This window comes from Plasmodium coatneyi, chromosome 1 (genome assembly GCF_001680005.1).
Source record: "Plasmodium coatneyi strain Hackeri chromosome 1, complete sequence".
Taxonomy (NCBI): domain Eukaryota; phylum Apicomplexa; class Aconoidasida; order Haemosporida; family Plasmodiidae; genus Plasmodium; species Plasmodium coatneyi.
Window position 1 is genome coordinate 179699 of NC_033556.1, and position 23848 is coordinate 203546.

A 23848-nucleotide genomic window follows, 5' to 3' on the forward strand; every position below is an offset into this window, starting at 1 on the left:
GTGTAAATATGTGTGTGCAAGTTTTCCCATTTGGATGGAAATACAACGAGTGCTGTGTTCACCGCCGGACGTTCCTCGCGAGGAGAGGCGTGACGCGCCCCCTCTAGAGGTCAGCAGAAAAGGAGGCTGCACCACCACTGCGGGTCATATTTGGAAAAAGAGCCAGTTTAGGTGAAACTGACCCCATATGTGTGTCTGCACTATACGCGTGAAGCACAGCGGTTGTAGGGGATTACTTTCGCATAAGTACCAGTGGCCAATGTTTTGTGGAACCAATATGTGCGCATATCTGTTGCCCTAAGACAGCATTGCAGGGGTGGGGAAATTTCTACATACTGCTCCCAAGTCACATTTAAAAAAATGCTTAAAAGGGGGTGATCGTAGGGGGTATCTAACGGGGGCGAAGTAACGAGTTTGGCCATTGAACACACCGTGATATATGCGCTCCTTCGCGATTATGTAAAATTTTCACAATTGAAACAATTATCCTGAAAAAAGACGTACAAGATTATGCCTCTCGCGCAATTGTGCAGCTGCGCAATTTGAGGAAACGCTTCAGTTTTGCCTTTTTCTATGTGCTTTCGTAACCCTCTCAGAATTCCAGCCTGTTCTGAAACCTTTGCCCCACATGTGCGTTTGAGCACGAAGCTGTGGTTAGCCAAATTTTGTTTTTACGCTTCCCTCATGGCCCCGTGAACATGAGAAGGCTGCAACATTTCTACAGAGCATTATGCGTGTGTGCTTATTAGCGCATTCCTGTATGCGTTTTTTTTTTTTTTTTCTTCAGTGCATACATTAATGTGTTTGTATTCCTGTGGCCCATATTCTGCCCGATGGGCGATGCGATTTGGAAATTTCCACCGTGGGGTATGCACAGATGGTGACGCTCGTAGGCTAATTATTTTTGTTCACTTTGCACTTTACGTGCCTCCCATTTTGTGAGTCCCTCATTTTATGTACCTCGTTTTTTTTTTTTTTTTTTTTTTTGTCACCTATTTCAAAAATCTAGTTGCGCGAAGGACGCATGTCGCATTTCAGCCGATTGTTAAGCGCGCCATCCGATCTTTTGTTTAACATTTCCTGGTGAAATGTTTACGTGATTACGTTGCTATTGGTTTGTCACCCCTTTTTTTTGCAGTCCTTGCGTATTGTGTAACAGGGGGGGATATTTTTTTTTTTTTTTTTTTTCTAAATGGATACGTTTGACATCCTTTTTGAGGGAGCTTCCTTCGCTGTACTTCCTTCTGCATTGTTTTAAAAGGACGTACCGTTTGAAGTTCGCAGTGTTGAAGGTGAACTCCTTCACCCCCCTCCCCCTTCAGCACGCGAAGCAGAGAAGGGGGCGGGGGAGGATCTCTCGTCCGCGAAGAGCACGTAAAAGGTACTCCACCATTTTGTAACGTCTGAGTTATTTTTCCTTGCACACCATGGAACTGGAACACTTCGACATCGGCATAAACCGAGTGGAACAGAGAGACGAGAAGGTCTACTACGTCATCCTAATTCAGTACAAAGACCTAAAGTACGAAACGAGTAGGAGGTACAGCGAATTTGAAGAGCTCCACTGGGAGTTACTCCACATGGGTTTTTCAGCCCTGCCAAATTTACCCAAGAAAAAATTAATGGCTTACAAAAACGTAGAATATATAAACTACCGAAAAAAGGTACTAAATTCTTACCTGCACAATTTATTTATCCGAGCGGATGTAAGATGTTGTGCTTTGTTTCTGAATTTTATTTTATTTTACGACAAAATTAATTTATCCGTGGAGGTAGTAAAAACCAAGCTGTTAAACAGCATAGGATCGCAAAAATTTTCCTTGAGCGATTTGTATATTAACGAAAAATACAATTTTATCATTTGTGTATATGAAGATAAGAGTAATTTAAGCAAGTTGGGAAAATTGTGGTCCATTATTGAGCCAGACATAGTTGGGGAGATAAAAATCTTCACTTATAATAACGACTTGACGTCTACATTTTGCGAAACGTACAAAGAACAAACCGTATATAAGGCTAGAAATATCGTGTGTGCAGAATCGCAAAATGAAGTGATCATATCAGGGGATGATGGAAAAATCCACATTTATAAAATTGACACCCAGTTGCTAACCCTAACTTATGTAAAAAATATTCCTTGCCATAATGACACCATTTTAAAAATGATGAGTTTTAGTGGCGATTTATTTTGCACCTGCGGTTATGATAACGCCTTTAGGTTGTTACGATTTAGTGATTATAAAATTCTGAGTGGGGGAAGATGCAACAAACGTCTGGACAAGGATAAAATTACTACATGTCACCTGCTCAACTATGGAAATATCGTCCTTGGAACCGACTGTTCTGTTTTCTTTATTTACAATATGATGACCAATCCGCCTCTCTACCTAGACACCAAGAAACTCAAAAATGGCGAAAAAATTAACTGCTTCGCTAACACGGATAAGTACCTATTTATAGGGTACGACAACATCATTGCGTGCTACAATTATCATTATAACAGTGAGGCAAAAAATGGGAGAAGTCTAAATTTAAGTGGGACCTTCTCAGAATGTGTGCCTCACGAGGATCCACCTGGTGGTAGCCACAACTATGCGCAAACCAGCGAAAAGGAGCCTGTCTTGACCAAACTAATAGTAGACAACAACATGTCGGCACAGTACATCCCACCATTGCTCTTCGACAATACTGTCCTCTCCCTAAGCGTTAACAAAGAGAAAAAAGTACTCTACGCAGGGTATGAAGACGCAATTGTTATCTGGTCCATAACCAGCGGTCTCATCATTTCGGCCTTCCATGGGCATACAAACGGGGTGCACTTTTTAAATTTTTTGAGCAGTTCAGGTTTTTTACTCTCAGGGGGAGACGGGGGGAATTTGAAAGTATGGAAAAATGACATAGATAATTTTCAAATATGGAAGCCGAAAAGGAGGAGGAGTTACAAAACCAACGAACCGGCAGGGATCACCCCCCAATCCGTCTACGCCGAATCCTCTCCCCACAGAAACAGTCAGCATAACAATTTCAATTTTAACGAGAGCGAAGATGGGGACGACCCCGATAACAGGAGCAATCCGCAAAGCGAGACCATGTCTATTGACCACTTGTTGGGAGAAACGAACAAAAAATACGACTACCAAGTGTATGATACGTCTAACTACAAGAAAGACCTACTTAATTACAATGCATCAACAAATATAAACAGTGTTAACTCCTCCAGAAGTAACGTTTTTTACGATAAAAGTATGAGCAATGCACCTCAGGAGTTTCTATCCGATGCAAGCAACCTGGATGTCTGTATACTCACAAACCTGGAAGACAAAGGCCGAAGCGTTAGCTACGATTGTGACGTTGATGAAAATTTTAGCAAAGCAGATAACTCCTTTCACGCACCACATTATGGCCAGGACTTTCAGCAGAATCATTTGGATTATTGCGTAGTAAATGAGGATGTAAAGTTCGATCATGGTGGTCAAAATGAGGAACGTTACCAGCATGGTCAGTATAACCTGCGTGATCACAAAGATTACGGCGTGCCTCCCATTCAACGGGATGAATACGAAACGTACTACGAGAAGGGGGGTTCCTACAGAAAGACAGAACACGATGATAATCACCATAGCATTGCTCACCGAAGCGTGCCCCACCAGTTGGACGTGCATGGAGAAAATTACAACAGCGATACTGCCCCTCAAGTGCAGCAAAACTCCGATGGGGGGGCACCCAATTCAATAGATATGAAGCACAATAATGAGGACGACCAGTTCAGTAACTTAAAGAGGGACATCGTTTACGTCAGTGACGAGGACGATGATTTGATTTCAGCCTTTAGGTAGTCCCTCTTTTTTTCTTTTTTTTTTTTAAGTTCATTTTTGGATTCACTACTTTTGTGTGGAACGCGTCCCACGTGTGCGCCAATTGTGTTCCCCTCTTGGGGACAGTTTTGTTCCACCTTCGCACATGGTGCATCACGTGGATGCATCTTTTCTCCTTATTTTTTTTTATTTTTTTTTTTTGTGTGATAATGTGTGCCCCTCATAATGTGCGGAGGCAACCATTTCTTTTGTGAGCACCCAACCTGCTTCAACACAACGGCTGAAGAACTTCCGCCAAATGCGTGCGCCATTATCGGAGGTGTAAACATTTGCAAAGACAGTCCCTACTTCATCTTCTCGCCCTATTCTGCCTTTTTCACAATGTTAACACACTCTTGCAGCAGCCATTTGATCATATTCCCTGCTGGCATGTTCAAAATATACATCCCACAATTACTCCACATGGAATTCAAGAACTCGGTGAAATATACTGCACAATCCACATGTAGGCTTTTCATATATGTCATATATGTACTATATAAATCGTACTTATCCCACTGAGTGGATGTTCCTTCGAATAGATTTCCAATTTCTTAAAATATCCACATAAGAGAATTCTTCTTTTTAATTTTTCTCTTCAAATTTTGGGAACTCCTATTATGAGAATAATATGAGCAGCTATGTAATTTACTAGTTCCCCTTTTTATTTTTTCCCGTACATTCAGAAAAAAACGACATTCAATTTTTGCATGGTTGATGGATTGAGATCCTCTTTGCTTGGAAGAAATTTCCACATTAGATCATGTGCCCAGTCATTTGTATAGTCGAACACTATTATTTTTTTCTATGTTTTTATATAGTATACCATATATATGTTTCATGCTAAATATGAAAGAATAAGATTTTTCACTGACTCGAAAAAAGAAAAAAAAGGATCGTGTGGCATATGTTAAACATTTTTCAGAGAAAAACATGCGTTAAAAGGAAAAAAGGAATGTACAAAAATTATTGATTTATCATTATCTGTTTTTTTGCATTTCTTTTTTTTTATGTTCATATATATATGTATAATCATCGTCCCCGATGCAGCCCTCATTTGTATTGTTCTCCTTGCGTTAGCCTAAGCAACGGTGCATTTTTTGCATGTAGATTTTTTTTTAATATTTATTCGTTCTGCATGTTCTCTGCAATTTTCTTGTATTTATCCGTTTCTGACTTCTTTTTTTTTATATTTTTTTTTGTAGTTCAATTTTATATAAAAGTACTTGTTAATTTTCCTTGAGTTGTTCTAAGATACATTGTTTCTGTTAAAATTTCAGATAATTCTGTTCCGGCTTTTTTTTTTTTTTCTTTTTTTCGGATAATTATAGAATATATATGACGTGAAAATGCTGTACATTGATAAAATAAGAAAAATGAAAATAAAATAAAAAAAGAAAATTTTCCACTGTGTTCCAAGCTGAGCCGACAGTGCAAATATTATGTATATTATTGGTAAATAACATATTAAGCATTTTGCAATTGAGAACGACATCTGTATAGCAACATTTTATACTATATACGATTTCCTTATTTTTTTTTTTTTACCATTAAACATAATAATATATAGTATATTTTTTTCATTTTCTTTTTTAGTTTTAATTATAAAAGCACAGAAAAAATAGAAAGACAGGGAAAGAGAAAAAAAAAAAATAAAAAAAGGGACATTTTTACTAATAATTTTTTATTCAAAAAAAAAGGAGAACAAATATTAATGTGTTGTTTAACCCTTTTTATATAGAGCTTCACGCATAATTTACACATAATATAGAACAAAATGGCTCATAGTATAGGCTCTCCGTACACCCTGTACTCCGTGGTGGACGTTGACAAACCATTCACTTCCTTTAGTGATAATTATTATGTGTCCGAACCTTACAACCCCCCGTACACCCCGGTAATTAGTAGCATGTTTCACGGAAGCTTCCCATGTTATTACGTAGATGATGATGGTTATTATTATATTGAAGAGGAAGATTTTCTTATGAAGAAACCAAAAATCGTTGAAGATCCCAAACCAGACGAAAATAAAACAGAGGAAGTCGAAAATAAAGCGGAGAACGTGGACAGCACGAATAAAAAGATGACCTTATTTCAAGCGGTTATGATCGTCGTTCTTTTCATGCGATGGGGTGTAAGTTTGAAATAGCAGAAATTATTACTGCGTGTGCGTTGCATTCGTTTTGCTGCTAGCGAATGTGTCGAAAATTGCGCAAATTGATGTGCATAATAAATGTGCGCTAAAACGCGTGACCAGCGTTGAAAAGGTGAAACAACAATGCACACACAAAAAATACAAACTTCCTACACTCCCAACTTTTCTGCAGAGGCGTAACTCCACTAGACTAATAAAAAAGCACGAAGCGAGGAAGCAACTATTACTGTACCTGGACCTAATGAACACAAAAATTAAAAAGGACGATCTTAAGATGGAAAAGAAAAAAAAAAAAATGGAGGCAAAAATAAAAAAGGAAGAAGAAGATATGGAGGTAAAATGGAAAGACAAAAGAGCAGCAATCAGGCAAAAAATAGCCAAGAACCCATCGAAAGACATTTTACCCGGTATAGGCCCATTCTACGACCACGACAAAATCCTCTTGGATAAAAAGTTGGATATTATAGATATGAATTATGAGAAGTGTAAATTTAATAAGAAGAAACGATGGAAAGCTATGAGGGAATCTTATCGTAAAGAGCTCAATAAGCTACAGAAGAAACAGGACGAGAGGAAAATGAAGAAGTGCGTACGAATGTTTTGGTTTGAGGAGAAGTGGAATTTTGGACCCACAACAGTAAGAGGATTCTTGAAACAGAAACGACGGAAATGCGATTTACAGGAAATGTATTGTACCACGAATGAAAAGTTAAAAGAAAGAAAGGAAGGGAAGGATGAAACGGAAGGAGCAGAGGAGGTTGGAGGAAGTGAAAAAGAAGAAGAGGAAGAACTCGACGTGGACAAGGATAGTTATGATGACAAGGATGACGATGATGATGACGACGAATCAGCGGACGACTCACTCACCGAAGAAGAAAGCGAAGTGGATGAAACGGAAAATGATGACGATGAGGAAGAAGAAGAAGAGGAAGCGGAGGAAGAAGAAGTAGACGATGATAGTGACGAGGAGGACGACGATGAGGATGAGGAAGATGATGAAGGTGATACAGAGGAGGAGGATAAGCAGGACGATACGGACGAGGACGATGATGGGTATTATGAAAATTATGATTATTATTAGGATTATAACAGTTCCATTTACGGCTACTACGACAAGAATGATTATTATTCTTAAACGCTTTGTTTTGAAATGATCGATGCAGCATTTTTCACAATTTTGTTAACCTTAATGATAAAATAAGTCGCATCGACATGTAAAAAAATGTGAACAGAGTTTTGAGCTCATTAATAAATTAGGAGGACGGAATTTTTTGTAAAAATTGTTTTTAACTGTTCATAATGGTTGATAATTATTACCCCCCAAAAAAAAAGAAATGAAGGAAAGTTTAGGAATGAGCACATGGGCAAGTGCAAATTTAAATCCTGTGTAAAGTTTTTACGCATTACATAAATATATCGTAAATGGGCATACGTTTACGCCCCCCGCCACTGAGTGTGTCCCCTCCCGTGCGCATTAGTATATACCCCTTTTTTTTTCTTCTTTTTTTTTTTTTTTTTTTTTGTGTGTGTTCCTCAAATGCGTAACACGAATATTATAAACCAACTACCCCCCCGGCGGGGGCGCGGGCATAGTAAATTAAATTTTGTAGAAGCGTGGCAACAGATATTTGGAACGCGCCCAAACGGATTTTCCACTTTATGGTAAACCACACGGGGAAGAAAAATGCCAGGGGGGCCATATTCTCCCCCGTATTCTTTTTGCACAATTTGCGCATGTATATAAATATAATTGTGTATATGTGTAATTACGTGTATGTGCACTTTCTATGAGCATGCAAGATTTCCCACGACACGTCTCTCCACACATAGAGAGAACAATCACCGCAGAAGGTACCATAGAACGGAAAAAAAAGGGGGGGTTCGACTGCCCATTTTCTCTTTTTTTCCTTGTTTTGCTCTTTAATTCCCTTTTTGTCAAATAAGTGTAAAATGTGCTTTTGATGGCGTGGCAACATTCATGTTATGCTTTAGACCACCAACTGTGCATCTTTCTTAACCAGTTTTTCTTTTTTTGCGCAAAAAAAAAAGAAAAAGGATATTTATAAAGGATTCGCGGGAAGAACAGATAACACAATTTTTCCGCATTAAGTAATGTCTCACATTCTGATGATTACATTTTTAATAAATAAATGTATAAAATTATGTTCCATGAAAATAGTTCCCCTACCCCCTTTTTTTTTTTTTTCTTTCTTTCTTTTTTTTGGTTTATATTGAGAAAAAAAGGAGTGGCTTGGCTTTTCCTCCTGCTTCTACTGCTTTTTTTTTTTTTTTTTGCACAAAGTTGTTAATTTAGCCAGTTGTCCATTTCTAGAGCCCCCACCAAAACACCACATGTATCACAATGCGCGCTTTTTCTCCTGCCCGCAAAAAAAAAGTGTATTCATACAAAAAAAAAGGAACTGTGTACACAATTACACAAATTTTTTACCATGTCACACATGTCTGTGTATACGAAAAAAATAAAATGATAAGGACAAACTGGCACAACAAAAGAAGAAAAAAAAAAAAAAGAATGAAAAGGAAAGAAAAGAATGAAAAGAAAAAAAAGGGGGTTAGGATTCTGCGTTTAAGGTTCCGGGTTTCAGGGTATAAGAACAACAATGTGGCCTGGTGTTCAGCTGTTTTATGGAGGGATATACATCTAAGGTGTGAATACAAAAAAAAGGAAAAAATTAAATTGAATTGATTTGAATTGAATTAATTCATAATATTAAAAAAAAAAAAAAAAGAAAGAAATATATATAGAGCGTCCATAATACTTTTAATTCAAAAATATAAGCTTCCCATAAGCGTGAAGCTTGTCATGCATGCCATTATAAAATATTCCGTAAAATAATAACTACGGTTGTTCATGGTAAAAATAATATAAACAGAAAGAGAAATTTCAATTATGTTATAATTGAGCAAAAGGAAAAATTTAATGTGTATGAATTAAAAGTTCAGTTCTTTTCGGTCGCGGATTAGGGTTTCACGGAAAGGAACCTATTTAATGCCACCTAAACCCATGAAGGAATCAGCAAAGGGTGCGTACATGAAGTCCTAATCTTTTTTATTCTTTACTTGTTGTCCAGTTGTTTTTTTAGTTGCTTTTCTGCTGGAATCTTTTCTCTCTTGAACTTGTTGTTGCTCAGTTGGTTTTTTAGGTCCTCCTTTTTCGGTAGTTTCTTTTTTCTCTTGAACTTGTTGTTGCTCAGTTGGTTTTTTAGGTCCTCCTTTTTCGGTAGTTTCTTTTTTCTCTTGAACTTGTCGTTGCTCAGTTGGTTTTTTAGGTCCTCCTTTTTCGGTAGTTTCTTTTTTCTCTTGGACCTGTTGTTCAGTTGGCTTTTGAGCTCCTGTTCCTGTAGGATCTTTTTTCCTCTGTATTTTGTTAGATGATTGTTTAGTACCTCTTCCGGCCTTTTCCTCCCCTACTTCCTCTTGCTCTAATAATTTTTCTAATAGGAGCTTATATTTCCTGTTATCTGTTGCTTTTTTTTCAGCACTATAGGGTTTCCTCTTATCTCTAGCGGCTTCCTCTTTCGCAAGTTGCTGCAATAATTCTTTAGCTGAACATTTACTCCATGGCGAACCTTCTGCATTTCCGTTTTTACTTGAAGTAGCATTAGAATCATCCTTATTTTGGGCGCCATCTACAGTCTCCGCTTCTTGAGAACCAGGAGCTTTATTATTGGACTCAGAAGCCCCTTCCTTAACTTCAGTAACTTTCTCTTTTTTCCCTTTTTTCTGAAATAAATCTTTAAGTGAGGATTTATTTTTTGATGGAGATGCTGCTTTTTTGTTCTTACTTGAAGTAACATTAGGATCATTCTTATTTCCTTGACCACCAGGAGCTTTATTTTCAGAAACACTTGGGGCTTTATTTTCTAATTCAGTTGGGGATTTATTTTCTCCTTCAGTTGGGGATTTATTTTCTACTTCAGTTGGGGATTTATTTTCTACTTCAGTTGGGGATTTATTTTCTCCTTCAGTTGGAGCTTTATTTTCTAATTCAGTTGGGGTTTTATTTTCTAATTCAGTTGGGGTTTTATTTTCTACTTCAGTTGGGGTTTTATTTTCTACTTCAGTTGGGTCTCTATTTTCTACTTCAGTTGGGTCTCTATTTTCTACTTCAGTCGGGTCTTTATTTTCTAATTCAGTTGGGGTTTTATTTTCTAATTCAGTTGGGGTTTTATTTTCTAATTCAGTTGGGGTTTTATTTTCTACTTCAGTTGGGTCTTTATTTTCTACTTCACTTGGGTCTTTATTTTCTGCTTCAGTTGGAACTTTATTTTCTACTTCAGTTGGGGTTTTATTTTCTACTTCATTTGGGTCTTTATTTTCTACTTCAGTTGGGTCTTTATTTTCTGCTTCAGTTGGAGCTTTATTTTCTACTTCAGTTGGGGTTTTATTTCCGGAGCCGGAGGCCTCTTTCTTAACTTCAAGAACTTTCTCTTTTTTCCCTTGTTTCTGAAATAAATCTTTAAGTGAGGATTTACTTTGTGATGGAACTTGCTCTGTTTCCAGTGTTAAGTTCCTAGCAACTCTATTATTTGGTTTTAATGTCGCAGGACCATTCTGTCTTCCAAAGTCATCTTGGTGCTGGAAGGTACAGGTAAGGGAAAAGGTGAATGTATAGAAAATAGAAGAAAAAAAATGGAGGAAAAAAAAAGGAAAAGGAGTAAATATGCATGTAATAGTATGTACGATAACATACTATGCGTATGGGACATGTGTATAACACTTGCGACATCATGGTGATGCGCATCTATATTATTAAGCATCGCCCTCCTTTATTTTGCCTCTGTTTGGGTGTAGTACTCACCTTTAAAAAGATAAAAGCAAGAACAAAAAACAACATCGCAGTTCTTTTGGTGAAGAAGAAGGAAGATCCTCCTTGTGCACCTTCCTTTTTTTCATCCACTCCATTTTCCTTACTAGATGCTGCAATGTGGCCGCTACCACTTTGGGATGACAACGCTCCTGGTAATGCGGAGCTGATTACTTTTTTTGAGTGTACCATGTTGTGTTATGGATGTTATATATGCCAAAAGGAGGTATTTGTGAGTATTTAATTAAATCGTAGTTAGAAACAAATTATATTGAAGAAGCAATACAAAAATAAAATATATCAGCCCGAAATAAATTAAAACAAAAAGAGTAAAAGGTACAATTTTAAAAAGGGAATAATATAGTATGAAAGAAAAAAATACAAAATTTTATATCAATTCGACATTTTCTTTTTTTATTCTAAAAAAAATATTTATTGTAATATATAGGAAAAAGAAGTGTCTACCAGTAGAATGGTTCTCTTTTCTTTTTTTTTCATAATATAATATTTTTTCAATAGTAGATGAAAAAAAAAAAAAAAAAAAAAAAAAATGAAGTGTCTATCAGTTTGAGGGTTTCTTTTTTTTTTTTTTTTTTTAAATATTTTTCTATATTATAAATAAAAAAGTTTTCTGCCAACAATTAAATTAAAACTAATGGACCGTACAATTAAAAAAATATTTTTATGTCCAAAAAAAAAAAAAAAAAAAAAGGAAGTACAAGATAGATAAATACTGGTAGATGAATTCTTATTCACGGATCTGCTAGCTGTCGTTAATTATAAAACAAGAACATATACATTGCGAATGTATGTTTATTTAAATTTTTCTTTTTTTGCATGCAGTCCATCCATTCACAACAGATTAAAGCATTGTTCTTGACATAGCAATATTATTTTATGAAAAAATAAAAAAGGACCTAAGTAATATATGCGCATATACTGCATGAATACATACGGAACTCATAGAACACATAATTAAAAGTATGTACAACAATTTATGTACATGTTTTATTTTTATTAAAATACAAATATATAAATTTGCCCCGAAAATAATTTTTTTCTAATGCATGTAATAATAAACTTTTTATTACAGAACTAATCTTAAAAAAAAAAAAAAGTAGGGTTAGGAAGAGGAACTCTTTTACCTATGTAATATTTATCCAATATATATATAACTGATTAGTACTTACATAATTTCAAACATATATAAATTATACATCTATGAATAGTTATATTATCGTAATGAAAATACCATTATTCCTATATTCAATTAAGGATCTATTATAAAGAATTTATATATGATACGAATTAATTTTAGTCTGTGTAATGTATATTCTATTACCATTTTTTCAAGCTTTTAGGTTAAGTTATATTATTACAATGGCAATGTTAATAATAAGTTACCGTTTAAAGGACAAGTGCAATTTCTTTCATTAATATGCTCTCCTTTTTCTTTCTAATTATATTTAATTGTAACCTCTTCGGCCTTATTATAAATAGTACATAGAGTAACATTCTTTCTATAATAATCTCTAAATGAAGTATCAAAAAAAAAAAAACTAAACGCCCCCCCCTTTCTATATACCCTAAAGGGGAAACAACATTATGTACAAAATTTACTGCTTGAGGATTATGTATAGCACCTATTCTATATGTTCTCATGTGTACAATTCATAAACATATGACATTGTATAACACTCAAATGGAACATAAAAAAGGAGAACAAGTGGTCAACATCAGTCATGGTAACATTTATTATGATCACACCTGCCACGGTAGTACAAGTACACACGTTATTCAAAATGAATACTACCCTTTCACGGACGGGAAAAAGAATTTATGCACTGCTCATAACCAACATTCTATTTTAACTATTATATATTCTGATGTGAGAACTGAAGAAATACAAATTACATATTAAAAGAAAAAAAAATACAAACATATATCTTACATGATAGATAAGCGGAAAAATGAGCACACACCCTATGTGTGCTCACAAAGTCCATACTACTGTAGGTCCCCCATAAATGTGTTCTCACGTAATATTAACTAATTGGGGCAAATACCATATTACCCTTCAAGGTTCCATGGTTGGAAGGGAAGGATTTGTACTATAGTATCCCTATAAATTATTCATACGAGCATCCTTAATTTCCTTTCCTTCCCTTCTTTAGGGAAGGCAATGTTCCCATCCCTTCCTTCTTCCTTCCCTCCCTAGGAAGGTAATGTTCCCCTTCCTCGAGGATGATAAGGAATATTTTTCTTCATTCTTAGAAAGGTATGTTCCCCTTTGGGAAGTTAATGTTGTTCCCTTCCATCCACCCTAACACTACCTTCCTTCCCTAGTTCGTCCTTCCCATCACTTTCTTTCCTTCCGTAGACCACTTTTCCTCCTCCTCAGACACTCCTTCCTTCCACTCCTAATAACCTTCCTTCCCTTCTTTACCCTCCTTCCTCTTTCCTTCCACTCCTAATAACCTTCCTTCCCTCCTTTACCCTCCTTCCTCTTTCCTTCCACTCCTAATAACCTTCCTTCCCTCCTTTACCCTCCTTCCTCTTTCCTTCCACCCCTAACTGCGGTTCATCCTAACAAAGGTTGTTCCTTCCTCCTTCAAACAACAAGGGTTCCTCCCTTCCTCCTCCTCAGACAGCGGTTCAACACTGTTCACTGTGGTTCATAATGCTTTAGTTTGTACCTAGTCGTACGCTCAAATAGATATATACCATAAAGGTAACAATGGCAAAACCACTATACCGTTTCGTTCATATTTCGTTGCATCCCTTTCTGAATCCAATGTTAACCTTTCATCCGCACGCGATAAGGCAAACAAGTAGGCACATTTTTTTTCTACACAAAAAGGGGGCGAAGTAATTTAACGTCGGCTTTTTTTTTATTTGGCAATTTTTTTTTTTTTTTTTTTCTATCGTATATTTTGACACACCATGTGACAGAGCGGTGCGACGGATAAATAAAGAAAAAAAAGAAGTACGAAAAAAATGAGCAGAAAGTGAAGCAGGAAAAAGGAAAAATACAAGTAGGCAGGGAGTTGAAAAAAGATGAAAACCTGACCAGATGGTCAAGAAAAGAAACATTATGAAGAGGTTGTAAAGCAGGAAAAATATCTCTGCTGTTCCGGTATGGAATTTGCTGTGCCAGAATGAATGGAACCACGCAAGGGCAGATACAGCTAGCAGAGAAGAAGAAAGGATCGAATGATCCAACTGCCGGGCGAACTTGCGGAGCAGCCCCCAAGTAGCTCTAATACAACCACCAACCATTTAGCAGGAAGCACCCCACGAGCACACACGGAACAAACGCCGCACGTATAAACCGAAAGATGAATTTGGCCAAGAATAAAAAGAACAACCTGATAGAGGATGAGCTACCAAACGATTTTGTACTACCTAAGGGGGACAAAGTAAAAGGGGAGAAACTATTCAAGAAGCACTGTAAGCAATGTCACTCCATAGCCCCAGACAACACACAATCCAATTCAGGATTCACAAGTTGGGGTCCCTCTTTATTTAATGTTTATAACAGAACTGCTGGAATGAGCAAAGGCAATTCGCCTTTTCAAGTATCACCTGATATGCACGCATCGGGCATTATATGGAATGACTTAAATTTAATGAAGTACATGAAGAACCCTAAAGATTTTGTAGAAGCAAACATTGGTATGAACTTTAAAGGAATTTCAAATTTTCAAGATAGGGTTGACATCGTTCATTATTTAAAAACCCTTACGTATGATGATCCACATGGGAAAGAAATTGTCGACAAATTTTCCAAAAAAGAAAAATAACACTTTTACCTTGCCGGTCTGTACGCAAGAGGGTAAAAAGGAAAAAAAAAAAACTCACTATTTAGGAATGTGTTCCACCGTGTATGTTACACTACTTTTTTTCTTTTTTAAAGTGCGCGGTGCATAGCGACAAAAAAAGTCCAAAAAAAAAGGAGGAAAAAAAAAAAAAAAAAAATGAAAGATTGCCAAAGAGAGATCACTGAAACAGCCTAGCTTTTTTTCAGGAAGAACAGAATAATTATGAGCTTGTCCAAGAGGACGACGATGACATGGACAATTTTTTAAGAACGATAGGGATGTAGTTAACGGTGACGCGGAGCAGCCGAACAGCACAGCCGCTGCGACAGATGCTACGAATGTTAGGGACGACCACCTAGGAAGCAATGCAGACGGGGATGATGACAATGATGATGAAGATGACCATGTTGGTGATGATGACGAAGAAGATGATAACCATGATGATGATGATGGTGGCTACTCAAATGCCAGTGATGTGCAGACGGAGGAACGCAATGGGAAACAACACGAAAAGGACGGGAAATAAAGAGACACAACTGGATAAGAGCAGTAACAAGAACTTGTTCTATTCTGGAAAATTGCCCGATAGGGGAAAGAGCAAAACTGAAAATGAGAGTAATAAGAGCAGCATAACCGGAAACGTTTTTTAGGGACACATATGATGAATATTATCCGGGTTATAGGAAGAGCGGTTTTTTTTAAGTGTACCAGTGTGGTCTCCCCCACTCCTTATTCTTTTTTTCTTTTTTTTTTGTAATTTTTTTAAACACATTTTAAGTTAGAAGAAAAAGGAAAGGTGTCATTATTTTTTTGTTTTCATGGAATAAAATTAGCGAGAAAAATAAGGGGAAACACAGAGAAGGTCATGGTGACTAAGCTTGGCGCGTTTATATAGACATAATTCCTTAAGGAGAAATGTTTCCATCCCCTTGGGTGTGCATAAACAGTGGCATAAAGCCTGCGAGGATGTAGTTACATGGTAAATTTTTATACTGGATGGGCCTCCAATGGCGCAGAAATTGGAGTAAATTATGTTCCTCCTTTCCCGCGTTATATATGTTGTCACAGAAAGCATTGCAGCGTTATCCCTTTTCATCATAATAAGCAGATTTATTCAATCAGGGGCACCAAGATTTTTTCTCGTATGTGTTTGAGGGAATGATTGAAAAGTAGGCAACCTTGTCCTAATACGGATCCCATTTGAAGGATACAACTCAAAGAGGTTCGCATTAGCCCACGGAGACATGCAAATATATGCATATGAATACAGGCACGTGCATTAACGGATGGGCTAAAACACGGCATCCGCCTACCTCCATGTGGCGAACATTTTTTTTGTGTGTTATTTTAAATTAAAGGTGTTTTCTTTTTTTTTTTTCTCCCATCCCCACTTGGAGTATTCCTTCCCGTATGCAACTGTACATACATATAAATGAAGGAAAAAGAAGAAAGTAAAGATAAAAAAAAAAAAAAAAAAAGAAGAGAAAAAATAAGAAGGAAAGGGAAAGAAAGGAAAAATTGTCATTTTTGCTTCTTACCTTTGTATGAACTATGCGCACTTATTTATGTTCACGCAAGGAAGAAATATTTCACATTCTAATGTGCGTTACATGGGAATGTTACATTACAATGGTGTTACATGTTTTGATAACCTATTTTTGGAAGACCTGGCTCATTATTTCCTTTTGCTCTTGTTCTTTTATCCCTGTTAGGCTGCTCTGTATAAGCAGCACGAGAACGTAGTGTGGTGGAATTTTCTGCTGCTGGACCTATTGTTGTTGAAGTGTCCGTTGAGTCGTATGTTGAATCATTCTCTGTTAGAGTATCAAAGTCGCTTTCAACTACCGTTCTTCTTTTTTTCCTATTTCTTCCTGCGCTGCTTCCACAGTGGTTACGAAACCAGGAGGGTAAGGAAGTATACTGAAAGGAAGAAAAGAAGGAATGAGAAGGCGGGTTAGAAGAAATGTTGTGTTAGGGGTGGTAGGGTGGAAGAAAGGTTGTTAGGGGTGGTAGGGTGGAAGAAAGGTTGTTAGGGGTGGTGGTGGTGGTAGGTGGATTGTTAGGTGGTAGTGTGGTAGGTGGATTGTTAGGTGGTAGTGTGGTAGGTGGGATGTTAGGTGGTAGGGTGGTAGGTGGGTTGTTAGGTGGGTTGTTAGGTGGGTTGTTAGGTGGGTTGTTAGGTGGTTTGTTAGGTGGTTTGTTAGGTGGGTTGTTAGGGTGGTAGGTGGGTTGTTGGGTGGTAGATGGGTTGTTGGGTGGTAGGTGGTTTGTTGGGTGGTAGGTGGGTTGTAGGTGGGTTGTTGGGTGGTAGGTGGGTTGTTGGGTGGTAGGTGGGTTGTTGGGTGGTAGGTGGGTTGTTAGGTGGTAGGTGGGTTGTTAGGTGGTAGGTGGGTTGTTAGGTGGTAGGTGGGTTGTTAGGTGGTAGGTGGGTTGTTAGGTGGTAGGTGGGTTGTTAGGTGGTAGGTGGGTTGTTAGGTGGTAGGTGGGTTGTTAGGTGGTAGGTGGGTTGTTAGGTGGTAGGTGGGTTGTTAGGTGGTAGGTGGGTTGTTAGGTGGTAGGTGGGTTGTTAGGTGGTAGGTGGGATGTTAGGGGTGGTAGATGGAAGGATGGTTTGTTAAGGTTGTTAGGTTGGTTGGTCGAGGGAAAGGTTGTTACGGTGATAGGTGGATGGAAGGGAATGGGGTCTAAGGAGGAGGAAGGAAAGGAAGGGTTAGAAGGAAAGGGAGTGAAGGAGTGAGTGAAGGAAGGGGGTTTCAGGATGAGGAAGGAAAGGATGTCTAAGGAATGAACGAATGGATTAAACGAATGGATTAAACGAATGGATTAAATGCATGGATTAGACGAATGGAATGAACGAATGGATAATGAATGGAATGAACGAATGGATAATGAATGGAATGAACGAATGGATAATGAATGGAATGAACGAATGGAATGAACGAATGATTACGAATGTAGAATGGTCGAATGAACGAATGTAGAATGGGATTGTAGAATGGGGGGGGTCATATTACACGCATTTAAAGTATATATTATAATTTTGAGCGTAGATTTTTTTGTATGTCACATAGTGTTAATTCTATTTTCAGTGTTCACTTCACTATGTTTTGGTTTATTTTGTATTTCTCGCATATGTACTCTTCCTTTTGGGCGAATAATTAATATAGGAACTCCTTAGGAACTTATTCCTTTCTTAGTTTATTTAGATATGATATTTTTTTGTGCAATATTCTTATTATACTTAATGCGGGGAAGGGGTATTTCGAATTGTATGTGATGCATATAGGGAATTGTAGTATATTTGCAAGAAGAGAGTGTTCGGGTGTTGTTAAGTATTAATATATGTAGTAGAGGCAGCATATCCATATATATTTCCTCTTTACATATAAAGAGTACCAACCAAACAAACAACAGCAACAATAATTTTAATTAGGGAATTTCGGGAATCACACTTCCACCCCTTTCACATGTGTTCCACATATTCCACATTTATTTCACGTACTCCATATATATTTCTCCCTTCCTCCACAAATACATATACTCCATACAAAATATTGATGAACGCATAAATACGGTGACAAGAGTAAAATGCTCCTTATTATAGAATAAATGTATGCACTATGTAAATAATTCTTTAATAATGTTCCTGGGTAGGGGAATAGAACATTTTTCTATATCCGAATGAGGGAATTTAAAAATTTTTATTTTAGAAAGGATAGAATAATTATTTAATTAAAAGGGGAAGGAAACAAATAAGGAATAGTAAAGTATAAGGCAATAATAGAAGATTTCGCACATAGAATAATAATATAAAAAGAAAAATAAAAAAGTAGAAAACATGTTAAACAGCAACACCCTTCTTCCTTCAACTTACCATCTCCTTCCTCCTTTGCGTATTCCACAATGAATATACTTCACACATACACTTAATATATGAATAATAGACCTTACATATGAATAAGATATGTACTCATAGTACCCATGTTCAGAATTAATTGCACGCTATTTGAAAAATAGGGAATAAATATTTAGCAGCACAAATAAGAAGTTCGTGTACCTTACTACATTATAATCATAATAAGAAGTATGAAAAATACTTGTACGCACAATCAGATTTAATACAAAAGAAATATGAACCAACAGTAGGATGAATATATTGTATAGGGAAAATACACAAAGTACGGGGAATCTGTGAAGAGTAAGGGAAAATGGCACGACCAAGGAACGCGCAAGCTATTTACAGCAGGTTCGATCCGTGGGCACAAAATGATGGATGCAAGGACAAATTTGAAGGAGGGGGCAAAGAAATAGAAGATATGCTAATTACATACGAAAATTCTAATGGCTCCGTGAAGAAAAAAATTATGAATACCTGGTGTAAAGGGAGAAAAGGATGGGGAAAAGGTTTACCGACGGGGGGTGATTGTTTTTCATTCTACTATTGGTTGGGAGATATAGTGTCCAGCATAAAAAATAGGAACAATGAGTTTCAGGATATTATGGCGTGTATATTTGAAAAAATAAAAAAAGTCCATGGTACAGAGGCATGTAATGACCTATGCCCTAATATAACCGAAGAGCAGTTTAAGGATTTAAAGGAGTTGCACGATTATACTAAAAATTTCGTAGGAATGAGAATAAGTAAAAGAGGGGATGGAAAAATTACCTATAATGAGCAATATAAGCCATACCTGGAGGAAGTTGTCCGTGTATATAAAAGAGGAATGGAACAATGTGGGAGTAATACTCAAGGAAACTACTGTAGTGAATTCTATGAAATGTTTCGTATGAACAGAGGTAGGAAACTCCAGGAAGCAAAGGGCTTACTGGAACAATTAAAGGATCAAGTGGGCCGTACAGCAAGTACGGTAGTTGTCCAACTTCAGCAACAGCAACAGCAACAGCAGCAGCAACAGCAGCAGCAACAACAACAACAGCAACCTCAACCTCCACAATTACCCTTCCCTGCTGCTGGACCACCAGCAAGGAGTGTAGGAGCAGGAGGTAACAAATGTGCATATAACCCAAATGTGTGTGTAATCCAGAAGTGCATCATTAATATTACTACTATTATTATTACTATGAAAAACAGGGAACACATACACGAGGAAGTACCTACACCCAGAGGGGTGTGAACCTGGCACTTTAGGTTCAAACTGTACTTTTCATTATAATAAGACAATTCATTTTTTTTTTTTTTTTTTTTTCTTTTAGATTCAGTAGGTGATAGGGGGAAAACAGGTGATGCAGGTATGGCAAGTAACAAATAAAATATGTATAATAACAAATAATATGTATATAACCCAAATGTATGATACCGAAGTATATATTATTATTATAAACAAAAAAAAAGAAGAAAGTATGTGCAACATATACAAATAAGAAAAAGGAGGAGCACATATTAAGAAGGAACACACGTGCACAAAGCACCTACATCCCCGTCGGTGCACCTAACATTTGTAGGTTCAAGGATGCATGATTTAACATGAACTGCCGCTTCCTTTTTTCTGTTGTCCATCTTTCAGGACAAAAAGGTGAAATGGGTCCAGCAGGTTCAGCAGGTCCAGCAGGTTCAGCAGGTTCAGCAGGTTCAGCAGGTTCAGCAGGTCCAGCAGGTCCAGCAGGTCCAGCAGGTTCAGCAGGTTCAGCAGGTTCAGCAGGTTCAGCCGGTCCAGTAGGTTCAGCCGGTCCAGTAGGTCCAGTTGGTGCACGTGGACCAGCAGGTCCACAGGGTCCACGAGGTGATAAGGGTGAAACAGGTGAAAGAGATTCACCTGTTGTCCCAGGTACTATTCCTGGGATAGGTGGTATTTCTGGTGCTGGTACTCCAGCGGCAGCGGCTGCCGCAACTGCTGCAGCAGCGAAGGCTGCAGCCCCAGGACGTGGAATACCCCTTACCACCACAATTATCCCTTCCGCCGTTGGGGGAACAGCAGCAGTGTTAGCACTTCCCTTAGTTGGTTTCTTCCTATATAAGGTAAAATATTACCGCTGGAATAATATAAATAATAATAATTCCTGTACACTATTTTTATATGAACAAATAAAAGCAGAATAAGATTTTTTTACACATACATGCTTTATACTCATTCCTAACCTTTCTTCTCCAACCCTTCCCTTTATTAGTACACCTCCATATTTTCTCATAAAGATAACTCATCTAACAGAAGAAAAAAGAGGTTCATTAGAAAAGAACGCAACACATCATTATCAGACGACGAAGACTCTTCCACAGAACTTTCAGAACAGGAATCGGAATCAGATTCCACCACAGTATATTCTATTCCATACAATAGGTAGTTCATTAAAGAAGGCGAACAAGGAATAGGAGAAGAGAGGGAAGGTTATTCTTATTTTTCTTCTTTTAAAAAGAATGGAAAAAAAGAAAAAGTAAATAGAAAAAAAGAACAAATAAGGGTAAAAAAAAGTGTACAGTATAATTTAATAGTGCGCGTACAGGAACTAGCACAAAGTGTAATAATAATATGGAAAAAAAAGAAGTGAAAATGCTCAATCTAAAAGTAAGTGCATACACTATATGAACATGTTTTAAGTAAAATGTTAGGTAGATGTGGAACATTTTTTTGTTAGGGTAAATATTACAATTTAAAAATTTTCACTTTAGGAGGGGAAATGAATTACATTTTAAGGTAAGGGCACAATTATATTTTAAGTGAAAAAATTATATTTTAGGTAAGTAAAATTTTCACTTTAGAGGGAAAAAGAATGAAAATTGTTTAATATGATAAATAGGGGGGGGGAGGAATATATATATGTTATTCTTTTTTTTTTTTTTTTTTTTTCACATTTTCACATTTTCCTAAGAATTTCAACTTTTAAATTGAGGAGGAGTGAAGGGGAAGGGGAAAGTAATTGAAGGAAAATAATTAGCATATTCACATAGAATTCATGTTCACATGGTAAATGCATGTAATCATAGTAGGGAGTGTGGAATGTAGTGCTCCATAAATTGGGGATCAGAAGTATATGTTCCCATAGGAATGAATCTTAATGAATAATTTTTACATACGTGCAAAAATATTCTTTGATGCATAGAACATAATTTTTTTTAGAAATTTTTTCACTTTAAAGGAAGATATGTTTTTTAAAAGGTAAAAATTATATTTCATAAAAAAAGAATAAATAAGAGTAGTAAAGAATGTAATAATAACAGTGAAGGGCGCTTACAAGAAGTATAGTAGTGTAAAAAGGAAAAAAAGCAGAAAAAAAGAAAGAACAAATAAGAAACATACGCCACATACCACAAAACCACTCTCGTTCCTTCAACTTACCATGCTATCTTCTCCTTATTTTATGTATTCAATAATTAATATTCCACATATATTTTACATATAAATAATATATGTACATTCAAGTAATTCTTATTTACGATAAATTATATTCTGTAGGAATAAGAAAAAAAAAAATAAATAAAAATATTCATCAAATGAATAAGTACAGAGGGAAATATGTTTCAATATGAGTATGTTATATGAATTCTCAACAAAAAAAGGAAAAGTGGAACAAAGAATAAGGAAAAAATGTCAAATGAGGTAAGGACGAATGAAAGAATAGTATAAGTAAAATGTGCTGTGTATATTATACGTTAGAATAATATACGTATATATGTGTAAAGTATAATATACATTGTAATTTTTGATGTCCACAGGGAAATTGTAAAGATGAAGGGAGCTCCAGGAAACTTTACGAAAACATTGAAGGACAAGCTAAGGGGAATTCATGTAGTATTGATGTTGACAGAGTCAGGAACCAATTAGAAAGTGAAATAGAGGAGCTTCAGAACCATGAAACGGACCTGCAGAAAATTATGCATGCCTGGTGTAGTAGGGCAAACGCAGAAAAAACAAAGAGGATTTTCATATATGACAACACCTCCTTTTATTATTGGTTGGGAGATATTGTATCCAAGGCAATATCAGGCAATGACAACTTCGGGGATGTTATGGCCACCCTGTACAATAAACTGAAAGAACATTTAGGTGACAACGGATGTTATGATTTATGCCCAGGTATAAGCAAAGAGGAGTATGGAAAATTAAAACATTTATACATTTACTCCAATAATTTTAGACAAATACAAAGGAGAGTTAATGTGGTGAAGGATAAGTGTAACGAAAATTGCAGAAAGTATTTAGAAGGAATCAGGGACGAATATGATAAAATAAGGAACGACTGTATAAGTGGGGGGCAGAAGTTTCCATGCTGTACCACATTTGGAAGTATGTTTCCTGGCTACAATAGAGGAAGTAACAAAGAACAGAGAGAACCGTCGAAACTACTAACCCAATTAGGGGAGAAGAAGGAATGTGCTGCACCTCCCCCACCAGAACCAGCACGACCAGCAGCTCCAGGAGGACAGTTACATCCTAAACCTGGTGGTGTCTCCTATAACCCCGGTTCTTCCGGTACCGGTTCTACAGGAACCTGGAATCCAGGTTCTTCTGGTACCGGTTCTACTGGCAACCAGAACACTGGTAGTCCAAGACCAGGTTCTACTGGAACTTGGAACCCCGGTTCTTCTGGTTCAGGTTCCACGGGAACTTGGAACCCAGGTTCTTCTGCTTCCGGTTCTACGGGAACCTGGAATCCAGGTTCTTCTGGTTCCGGTTCTACGGGAACTTGGAACCCAGGTTCTTCCGGTTCCGGTTCTACGGGAACTTGGAACCCAGGTTCTTCTGCTACCGGTTCCACGGGAAACCAGAACACTGGTAGTCCAAGACCAGGTTCCGAAGGTGCTGCACCTGGTCCGGATGCTTCCTCCTCCAGTAGCAGTTCTTCCTCTTCTAGCAGTAGCTCTTCCTCGAGTTCCAGTTCCACCGATCAGGGACCACCACAACAAGGTGGGAACAAACCACAAGGTCCACCTCCTCCAGGCAAGCCTCAAGGACCACCACAACAGGGAGCGAATGGTCATACGGCCACGAGGAGTTTGGAACTTCCGCAGGGTGCACCCCCCTCAGTAGGTACCATGAACATCCCCATTATTCCGTCCGCTGTTGGTGGTGCAGTGGCCGTAGCACTTCCAGCAGCCGCTTTCTTTTTATACAGAGTAATGACTACTATACATTTAAGAAATGAATAATATAATGAATAAACATTATTTTTATGAGCAGACAGATATATAGAATAAGCTATATTTTGTGTAATACATAATGTACATTTCCTTCCC

General features: G+C 37.2%; 4 protein-coding genes across 4 annotated transcripts; 3 read left to right on the plus strand and 1 right to left on the minus strand.

Moving 5' to 3' along the window:
* Positions 1 to 1427: 1427 nt before the first annotated feature.
* PCOAH_00000340 (WD domain G-beta repeat domain containing protein) lies at positions 1428 to 3836 on the plus strand (the record flags this gene model as incomplete). Its single annotated transcript, XM_020056855.1, has 1 exon — positions 1428 to 3836. One exon carries the CDS (start codon positions 1428 to 1430, stop codon positions 3834 to 3836), a length of 2409 nt encoding a protein of 802 aa, XP_019912385.1.
* A 1795-nt stretch (positions 3837 to 5631) lies between these two features.
* PCOAH_00000350 (Uncharacterized protein) lies at positions 5632 to 7090 on the plus strand (the record flags this gene model as incomplete). Its single annotated transcript, XM_020056856.1, has 2 exons — positions 5632 to 5988; positions 6182 to 7090. 2 exons carry the CDS (start codon positions 5632 to 5634, stop codon positions 7088 to 7090), a joined length of 1266 nt encoding a protein of 421 aa, XP_019912577.1.
* A 1979-nt stretch (positions 7091 to 9069) lies between these two features.
* Positions 9070 to 11029, minus strand: PCOAH_00000360 (Uncharacterized protein; the record flags this gene model as incomplete). The annotated part of the gene is made up of 2 exons (XM_020056857.1): positions 9070 to 10608; positions 10832 to 11029. The coding sequence occupies 2 exons, from the start codon at positions 11027 to 11029 to the stop codon at positions 9070 to 9072; spliced, it is 1737 nt and encodes a 578-aa protein (XP_019912487.1).
* A 3146-nt stretch (positions 11030 to 14175) lies between these two features.
* PCOAH_00000370 (Cytochrome c) lies at positions 14176 to 14640 on the plus strand (the record flags this gene model as incomplete). Its single annotated transcript, XM_020056858.1, has 1 exon — positions 14176 to 14640. The coding sequence occupies one exon, from the start codon at positions 14176 to 14178 to the stop codon at positions 14638 to 14640; it is 465 nt and encodes a 154-aa protein (XP_019912410.1).
* Positions 14641 to 23848: the final 9208 nt, after the last annotated feature.